Raw genomic sequence first — 10,345 nt, 5'->3', positions numbered from 1 at the left:
CAAAGGTGAGCGCGATCCCCCTTTATAGGCCAGAACTAGCATATAATAGGTGGAAACTAGATAATGCATAGTCTTAAAAGTCCTTCCACAACCCATGTTTTAATCTTCTCCAAAAATAACAACATTTGATAGTTTTTTTGTGGGTTTTCTTTTTACTTCAGTAAGACCAGCTGATTTATAGAAGATAACTAAAAAGTTAGTAAACTGTCTCATAGAAGTTTCATTGGGATGTTTGCATCAAAGGCCTTATATTCGATTACACTGCCCCATGATGGACAACGTAAAGCAAGAAAAACTATTTCAACAGACAGCTCTGGGACAAATTTCAGAGCGATGAACTATAATCCTGTTTTCCTAATAGTTCAGCGCTTCCTTCAACTAGCAAGAACAGCTAGTGTGTTTGATCAGTAATCTGAGATGCAGAACAATGTTTTCCTCCATATCTTTCTATAGTCTTCCTACATATAAAACTCCCACTTACAATAGTTACTGCTCTGTAGTTCCATTCTCCGTGCAGGGAGAGAAGAGCATGTGTCTGGGAGGTCAAATAGGCAGGCTCTGGACTGCATAACTACAGACAAAGAACACAATTTTTCCATTCAAAGCGTGCTGAACACACCCAGAAAGGCTTCTCTTAAATCAGGTTTCTCTTCTAAAATACTCCTGCATATAAACTGTAAGAGAACATGTGTGCTACCCAAAGGGAACAGTACTTCACTGCAGTAAACTGAGTAACCCAGCTCCTTCAGGAAAAAAGCTGCTTGATAAACTGAGTGCACAACAAGAAATCTATTGCTAGTAAGAGTTAAATACACTTTCTTTAAAATGCAAGTTTCAGAACAGAGTAGCTAGGGATTGTCACAAAAACTGAAGTCATGTTGTAGACAACTGATTTAGAAAACTGTCTCATTTCTTTAATCCCTGAGTTAACTTATCATTACTTGTGGTAAGTACCTTGTTACTACTACCACTTCATTCAAATGAATGTCATCTGAAAAGGTTAGTGGTAGTAATTTGGAGGAAGGAAAAGCAGGAGAAAGACTTCCTTATTGCTTCTTCAAAAAGCAGTTCTTTAAAGTAAAATAACTTGCTGATCTTCACTCATTCTCTTCTGCTGATTTCTTGGATGTAAAAATGCATCAGGTTCAGTGAAAGTCAGCTATAAGACGGTCACGTAGCAGCAATGCCGAGAGAGTCTCATGCAAACAGGATAGAGCTTTTAGAATTTAGTTCTAGTAGACCAAACAACCTGAACATTTTAACAATGCAGAAACAAAACTGTTAAACATCCTAACAGACCAATATCAATGGTATTTAACTGAAAAACATTTGTCATATCATCTTTAATTTATTCATGCCAAGCTAAAAAGAATGTGACAGAGGCAAAAATACTTCAGAGGGAGTGTTAAGGAGTCACAGATATCTTAGAAATGCAGCTGGGGAGTGCTGTACATGTTAGACTCTACATTTAAGTTCAATACTGTTCCATCTGCTAATGATGATTAAGACTGAACAAGGCATTCTTGTAGCACGTGCTGCAACCCTCTAAACTAAAACAAGAGATTTGTCTTCATATAATCGGCACAAGGATTTTGAAGTACTGAGAAGTTCTACCTATACTTAATACCAGTCATCCATGACATTTCAGTTTACAAACGAGTGGATTGCTTCTCTTCTTTTCCAAACTACAGGTATATTGTGCAACGGACTCCTTACAATTGTACTAAGTATGAAACCATACCGAAATCTCAGTTCTAAATAAAGTGTGTTGATATGTTGTTGCCAAGCCACTAGAAAAAGATTTGCATGGAAGGAAGCCCTTAACCCTTTAAACACAACAGCTTTTGTCAGGAAGCAGCCAGAGCCTCATTTGTATTTCATTCATCATTAAGATAGTGCATTCAGAGTGTTTAATGCTAGTACAGAAACAAGTATTTAACTGCCATCGGTAAATAAGAACAGAAACTTCTGTATTTCTTGCCTCTAAGCTACTCCCCCACTACTTCCCATCCCCAATCTGAAATTACAGATCAGTGAAAATCATTACTAAGAGAAGATTCCTCTTGCAGTCTAAAAACATCGGTCCACAGGTTGTATTCTCTACACTTACTGACAGGCCTTTGCACTGACCTGATGGTATCAAGAAGCCATGAACCATTGGTCTCCTTTCTCTTTGGATTTTCTTGTAAGAAGGGGTCCTCACGATGGCACACCCAGAGATGTTACTTTGACTTTCTTGTGTTTTCCAGGTACAAGAGAGGTGGTGACAGCCAGAGCACTGCTGTAATCTAACACACAATTTTTACCATCCAGCCAAACTAAGCAGCATAAGCCCACGCCTTTTGTAGAGGGTATGCATCTTTGGGGCCCTTTTTTTTTAGATGCATTGAATGGATGCACACATGAGATACCACACACGTTTCCTTCCTGCAGTGCAGATCACTTACAGGATTGTTCAAAGCTAAACACAAAACTTCCACCTCTAAAAACAAACAAAAAAGTAAGCTAACTCACTGAGATTTCTGTCTCTGTCCTTTCTTCAATGTCCACAATAATACTGGTGTTTTCTGCAATCTAGACTCGGCCTCCTTTTAAGAGCAAGTTTAAATAATTTAGGAACACGACCAATTTGTTTTTACATCATGAAGCATTGCAAAGTACACAGGCTTCAAAAGTTTTAGAAGGTTGTGAGACCTGAGCACTGTGAGGATGTTGTCAACTGATGGGCTAATAGACCAAATCTGTCCCAATTTGCCTCCTGGGCTACTTAACTGTCTGCTGAAAACGGTCTATTCTAAGGGGAATGGAGGAAAACACTCAAAACAGAAAAGCACAAATGGAGAGTGGCATGTTGGCTGGCTTAGTTTTACAGAGTTTAGAAATAATCCATGTTCAACCATCCAAGATAGCATGTAAGACCAAAGTGAAAGGAATAATGAAATACGGATTGTAGAAATAGTGGGATGCAGATCATAAGTCCATACACCTAGTAGTCTTTTTAAAGTTGGAACATAGTTCAGCTTCTTGAAATCAAATTTGCCATAAAATTGTTACTTTTATATAGGGCAACTGCTATCAAGCAGTCAAAAACCTTTCAAAGCCAGCCTTCTGCTCTCTCTAAGAGATGAAAAGGACTCTGAATAAAGAGGAACTAGATACAGCAGGCAATATTTTTGTAGTAGCACTCTTGTGTTTCCATGAAAAAAGCCATAGTGTTATTCCATTGGCACTGAAATAACATTCAAATCAGTTTCAACAGAATTTTCTTTTCCCTGAAAAAAAGGCATCATTCTAAGCAGCTTTCGACTTTTTTTTTTAAACCTCTTTGCGCCTCTTTTGGGGAAGGGACCATCAATCCAAAGTCCTAAATCACAATGAAAATTGTTCCTTTAGGAAAAATCCAGTTCTTTCACTGAGGCTCTTGTTGCTATTGCGGTGGTTGATGCTCTGGTGGTGGCTCTTGTTGAGGCACAGCTGGCCGCAGTCCTGCCGGTCTGGGAATTGCCTGGTGTTGTCTTTGTCTGTAAGCTATAATTGTTCCCAGAAGCAAGGCGATGATGGTCATAAGGTAAAGGTCCCACTCAGGCCCCAGCAGCTGGTCCATATCAATATGTGAGAATATCTCCCTTATCTAAGAAACAAGAAGTCCACATCAGCATATCAAAGAGCAAGAACAGGAAGTTAATTTGATTTTAAATTTGACTTGTAACTTTTTTCATGTACAACTACCAGTTTTAAAACTTCAGTAGTTCTTCACCTCTCTGAAAAAACAGTATCATATCCGTGACATTCTTAATTTCCAGGAAGTAAATGCCAGTAAGATTAAGAGCCATGCTGTATAGGATGAGCTATTTTATTTTCTGTGCAGATTAAGGTTGTTGATATGTAGCTTTGTGGCTTTCACATACAGTGCATTAAAGTACACAACTTAAATCTGAATGACGTGTGTAGCTATAACAGTTGTCTTAAAAAAAAAAAAGGAACAAGTACCACATACACAGAGGCAGTGAATTGATCTGTATTGGAGTCAAATTGGAACCCGTTAGCAGACTACCAGGAATGACAGAACATTAAGCCCCAGGATGCTTACATGTAGAATGCAGAGATTTGTGCAGATAAGGTACAGGGAAGTTAAAGTGACTTACTGTCAGTTTTGATTGAACTGCCTTTTGGTCACTTTCATCTGCATAAGCATTAGCCAACACACATTTTATGCTTCACTACTGTCTCTGATGGTACTACAGAGTCATTGTCAATTTAAGTCGGCATCAGCACACTTGAAAACTTGGAATACCCATGTTCTGCATGTTAGCTTCTGTGACTGCTACTCAGGAATTTGCTCAACTGATTTAGAGTATTTTGAGTGTCCACTCCTGAAAGTCCCCAGTCTCAAAACTTACATTTTGTTGAACTTAGCTAGATTCCCTGAACTTTTCTTTGCTCTAAGTGGTAATAAATTCCATACCATTTGCATTTATTAAGTAATCCAAAAAGACAGTAAGATGTCAGAATATTGAGAAATACTCCAGACACTATATGGAAAGACTTCACCTAAATTCCAAGCAAACATTTTTCAGTGCCATCACTCAGCAGAAACTGCACGACAGCTGAACTATCTAATAGAAATATTTTTTTTTTCCCCATAGAAATCAAACACAACTCAAGTGGAATTGTTACAGCTGAACAGCATGAGAATTAGGGCTACAAAAAGAGTATTTCTTTTTTGCTAAACATTTGCTAAACAACAATTATCATCTGCTTAAATGTGATAGCAGATGGTCATGGACAAAACCAGCCAAACGAGTTAGGGAAAAATCTCTTCAAGGGAAGAACAGCACTGAGGAGCACTGGCTGTGTCCATTTCAGATTCAACTGCACAAATAAGAAATAGGAATCACAGCTTCAGCAGCCTTCTTAACATGCAACAACACAAAACACATCTGTCCTAAATTTTCATACGGCTCGTGTAGGACATCTACATAAGTGAGATTACAAGTCAAGCTTCTTTTAAAAATGGAAACCACATTTGTTATTTTTCCTTTTAATTCTGCATTACTTACATTGATTTCTCGTACACACTGCAAGAAATAAATCACTCCAAGCTTGCAAAGTGCTAGGAAGACTGGAACCTGAGCATCTGGGCTTGCTTCAGCTGCCATATCATAGAATCGTTTTGCAAGATGGATATCCTAAAGTTAAGAAAATACAAAGCTCAGTTTTGAAGAACGTGAAAAAGTAACCATAAAACGTAGAGCTTTTTCTATAAGCTACTGTATGCTGCTATTTGAATACCAGGTTTTTGGCCAAGTTAAATGAAAACCAGTCAATAAAACCTCCCCTCTTTTTCTGAGGAATGTTCACCTTTGCATAGACAACTAAAGGGATGCTTCAATCAAAGGATAAAGTTATTGTAACTGATGCTGGAATTGAAACTCAGAGATTAACATATTCAGCCTAATGTATTACAACCGCTGTGAACTGAGGCACATATTTAGGTAACCCTAGCACACTCGAACGCGTCACCAAACATGAAATACCAAGCAAACACAAGTCACGAAAGAGCACACAGCAGCAACTCTTCCCACTTATCCTACAGTATGTCTGCTGTGTAGTGCAGCTTCTAACCATTTCTGCACATACTCCCACATTAGATCCCACTCCTTATCCAAAAAGGACATGACTTGCATGACTTGCATTAATGAGGGCAGCCTGGCAAAAGCAGGAGGACAGCCAGCCCGCAACTTCAGAAGAGCTTAAATTACTGCTCTCTTCTGTGGCAGCTGGAACAAGAAGGCAGCTGTAGCACAAAGACACAGAGGACAGGTGTACCCGAATAGCTTAACTTTCCTTGTTTGACTGGCTTTGTTTTTTCTGGCTGTTTCAGATGCGTACTGTGCAGTGTTACGATACGTGGATACAAACTGCCTGTGTTCCCTCAGTGATGGGAAGGACAGGCCAGTGTTAAGTCTTACCTCTGGAAGTGTTCCAAAGCGGACACTTAAAACAAGAGAAATTGCCAGACTTCACACTACGTGTTCATTTTGTAATTTCATCCTTATTGTGAAATACTACGAAGATTTTCTGCTCGCTGATACAGCAAAACTTAGTTCCATAACACACGTGGAAATAACCGTATGAAAATCAACACATTATGTCAGTGAGATGTAGTAGCTCACCTTTTAGTATTTTAATTCAACAGAACAACTCTGTACACTCTTTGATCCTGGAATATCTGTCTTTTTTGTAACTATTTAAGAGTTTCCTTACTCCCTTTGTACTGCGCTGGTATCAGTGGAGAAGCAGATTGTAAATCATGGCTTATTTTCACTCCTAGCTAGCAAGCACTTCATTCTGCTTATATATTCTTCACTCTCACTTGACAGACAAGTGAGAACTGTAGGAGTCTTAGCTTTAACACACAAATAGCACTGAAATACCATGCAAAATCTAAAGAGAAGACCATAGGAAAATTAGAGAAAATTAATCTGTTCGTGTTTTGAGCAGTATATGCAAACAGTCTTCATTTTGACATGCAGGCTCAAGAACTGGACAACATTAAATCTGTGAAAAGTGTGTAACACTGTACATGTGTGTGATTTCTGAATGGGCTTATTATTTGGCATCAACCCAGTATAAGTCTGAAAACCATCTATGTACAGGGAGTATGGCATAGAATCCTGTATTTAAGAAAGACTATTCAATAAGAGAGAATAAGGGAAAAGCTGTTTGGGGAAAAAAACCAGTAAGAAATACTGTATTTTATACCGAACAAACAGTGACTTGAAGCAGAGTCACGCAGGTCACCTTACTGGACCACACTCCTTAGCTCTGGAGTGCTCGCAGTCTTAATGATGTGGACATAATGATGCGGGGAGACAGTGTACACATCTCTTTCTTCAATAGACTAAATCCCCAGTTCTTTAGATACTACAGCACTAAAATCTTTCTACGTCCCTTCTACAGGCCTCTCATGGAAGAACAGACTTCAGTGGTAGACAACACCTGCTACTTCAGGTAGCATGATTTTAACTACCAGTCAACTTCAGAGGTGTTAAAAATTCAACCCTTTCCATGCTGGGAAAGGAAAACCAAATATTCTTTTGCTTTCAAAACTCAGTCCTAGGTTTTTTGCAGAATATTCTAGCCCAGCGCCATTTTAATATTACCTGGTCAGTCCTAAATCTCCTCTAATCTTACAGTTGTAAAGTTTTAGGACACAGTAAAGACATAAATACATATCCAGAATTCCTATGACTCCTTTTATATACATGGAATTTCCTTGCTCAGACATTCTCAGTGCTGTATTAACTGTCTCCTTTTCCCCTGCAGTTCAACTCTTCTTCCATTGTGGATCTGTATGAGAGGAAAGTATTATTCATCTGCATAAAGCAAGGCTGCATATGCTCATCACGAGCCCGTGTCTCACTTCAGCTATTACATGTAGCCTCCTCTTGTTCAGATTGGAGAATACTCTGTGCAAGTGGTAGCATTAGGACCCATTTTCCCCAAACTCTTAGCAGTTATGCCGAATGTCATGTAATAACATTTTTGAGGGCTCTATTACTTGCTGTACATTGGGATGTTTTCAAGCAAAAAGCAAAATAAATATAGAGTCCATGTCCAAAAGGATTTTTTTTTTTCCTGACTTCAGCACTGTTGCTTTTAGCTCCAGGCTCATTTGCAGAAGTTAGTTTTGAGGACTCGGTTAAAAAGCGAAAAAACAGTCCTAAAATAAAATTTGAAGATAAGCTTTAGACATAATGGTGTTTGTGTATTGCCACTTCTACTGCTAGATCAGTAAACTGCCTTCAAATGTCGGTTGCTTGCTGCTGCCAAAGTAACAGCATCTAAGACTTGCCCTTCACTCTTCTGACCTTTTCCCAAGAATTTAGGGCAAAATAAGCAAAAATTGATCTAACAATAGATGAACGGAATAACTAAGAGGTGCATACCTAGACAAAAACAAATGTTTCATCTTCCTTATTTTTAGGGAGCTCCAAGTATTTCTTACAGTTTTAGGTCAACCAGAAGATACCACTAAATGCAAACATTAGTTGCATGAATGAATCATACAGTAAGCTAAGGTAGGATGCTCAAAAGTAGCAGTCAATTGCTAATTACATTATACTGATACACGCAAAAACCTGTTGCTCTGGATTCTGTAAGTTTTAGTTAACTCACTGATGGCAATACACTGATGCATCACAGGCTTCCCAAGAGAACCAGATACACAACCTTCTTTCAGGCCATGCAGTTTGTAAAGGAAATTGTGGCCTAGCCTAATTTGAAAGACCATGGCTAATAATCACACTGTTGTTGGTGCTTATGTTTGTTACTTGAAGATAGGCAGAACTCGTTTCAAAAGGTCATGACCAAGAAAACAAATTAACCAGTGTTTCAGAGGACAAGAACAATCTTGTGCCAAAATACTCTGAACCTGGAATTGATTTACATTCATCTCATTACATTTCAAAGTCTTGAAAGCATTATTCAAGCGTATGATTCTTCGGTCAATCTTCACAATTTGGGCAAATAGTTTTTTACTTGTCTGTGTCTCATTTCTTCACGTAAGTAAATGCAAAGTGCTACTGGAGAATGTATTGGGAGCCATGCTAATTCCTGCTAAGTGGTTATACAGTGTCCAAAGCCCAGTAGCGGTTATGAACTTAATCTACTGTTAGTGAATACACTGCAATGAAGCAGACTTTCAGCTCTCAGCTTACTCACCTGCTTGATGCCCAACCCCTTCTCATGCATGTATCCCAAATTAAACATTGCTTGGGCACTGTGCTGCTGTTCTGAAGCCAGTCGATAGTGAATAAATGCTGTTTCATAGTCAACATCAGTACCAAACCCATAAAAATGGTAATCTCCAAGTTTAATTCTTGCAACAGTATATCCTATAAAGCAAGAAACAACAAAACCCCATCAAACACCTAGGCAAAGACGGCCTTCTAGTTTCATATGAAGATGCAATAAGGACTTAGCGTTACTTTCCATAGTTTGCACAAACTGTTTTCCTTTTGCCTTCTCTCTCACATAAACAGCTTTTTTTTTTGTTCATTTGTTTGGGTTTTGTTTGTTTTGGTTTAGTTTGGTTTTTGAACTGTTTATCTAACCAAAACACAAGCAATTTCTATTTTCAGGAAGTCCTTTTCCCAGTAATCCTACCAACATTTTAATTGCTATTTAGTGGCATCGGTTAAAAAGCTGTATCATATCGTTCATAGTCACTTATTACAGAAAAAATTTTCATGTGTTATATTGACATTAACGGCTTCAGCTTTGTTTTTAAAGCAAAGACATCACAAACTTGAAAAACAAAGTCTCTGATAATCACTTGATAATTGAATACTTAGTCATTCCATCCTTTAAATTTCTATCTTTCTACTAAAAGCCAGGTAGGTCTGAAGACTTCCAGCCAAAACTCTTGGGCTACATTAGCATGATACACTTGCTCTTCAGTAAAAAGCTAGTAGACAGACATGAATGTAGATGCACCTGCAAGAAAGGTAGAGACCTCACACTGAGGTACTGAACGATTAAGTTCAGTTTTACTTATTTTAGGACAGGATCAAGAAGCACCAGAGTTTAAACTTCCATTAGCTGGACATCAAGACTCCTTCAAGACTGAGCTTTACTTGCTTTGAATAGGAAACTGTATTTCTTACAAATGATGACAAGTACCAAACTCCTAATCTGTTTTCCCAAGTGGATTTATTTGCAGAAAGTCAGTGTAGACATTCCTAATGCTGTTTAGCATTGCTCTATAATTCCATGTCGAACAGCAAAAGAAACACACTATTCATCTGCGGTTTAGTCCTTCTCACCTTCAGGATATCAGAATGGCTCAGAACTGCAAGCTTATTGAAACGACATTACAGCTAACAGTGGGGCAATTAACAGGAACTATCCTATGAGGAATATAGCTAATGTTGAACAGAGGTAAGTTTTCCCTCCCTCTCTGTTTCATAAAAAAACATGAAATCAAGTATTAATGGTTCTAAGAAAGAGTAATTGGAACTGTGAGGAACAGATGTACCTTGAGAAGCTGCTCTATTCCAGTGAAGCAAAGCTCGAGGATAGGTTTCATTTTCTCCTACTATGCTAGCTTCTTCTAAAGAAGAAAGTAATTTGGTTAAATAGGAGCATGGTATATGCACATAAGACCACAAAACCCAGCCCCCATGTGTATATTCTGCTGAAATAAATTAAAAACTTGAAGTAATCTGTGCTATAGCACAAAAAAGATTCAACCCATCTGTAACTTATAAAAACCCCTGTCACTTTTATAGTCTTTCCATATACCTGCCCACCTGCTAGGAACAAACTGCATCATTTCACC

At 38.3% G+C, this 10,345-nt stretch overlaps 1 protein-coding gene across 1 annotated transcript in view; it reads right to left on the bottom strand.

The window, feature by feature from the left end:
• Positions 1–3,293: 3,293 nt before the first annotated feature.
• LOC104491860 (protein sel-1 homolog 1) overlaps positions 3,294–10,345 on the bottom strand; it is an 11,807-nt gene continuing 4,755 nt past the window's right edge. Inside the window, exons 6-9 of the mRNA XM_010134338.1 lie at positions 10,043–10,117; positions 8,728–8,900; positions 5,061–5,189; positions 3,294–3,631 (exon numbers count right to left, since the gene is read on the bottom strand). Of these exons, the coding sequence (XP_010132640.1) occupies positions 3,428–3,631; positions 5,061–5,189; positions 8,728–8,900; positions 10,043–10,117 (581 nt within the window). The 3' untranslated portion in view covers positions 3,294–3,427. The remainder of the gene's footprint in view (positions 3,632–5,060; positions 5,190–8,727; positions 8,901–10,042; positions 10,118–10,345) is intronic.

This window comes from Buceros rhinoceros, unplaced genomic scaffold (assembly GCF_000710305.1).
Source record: "Buceros rhinoceros silvestris isolate BGI_N320 unplaced genomic scaffold, ASM71030v1 scaffold29084, whole genome shotgun sequence".
Classification (NCBI taxonomy): domain Eukaryota; kingdom Metazoa; phylum Chordata; class Aves; order Bucerotiformes; family Bucerotidae; genus Buceros; species Buceros rhinoceros.
Note: the sequence above shows the minus strand (reverse complement) of the source record. Positions and strands in the feature narration are given on the sequence as shown.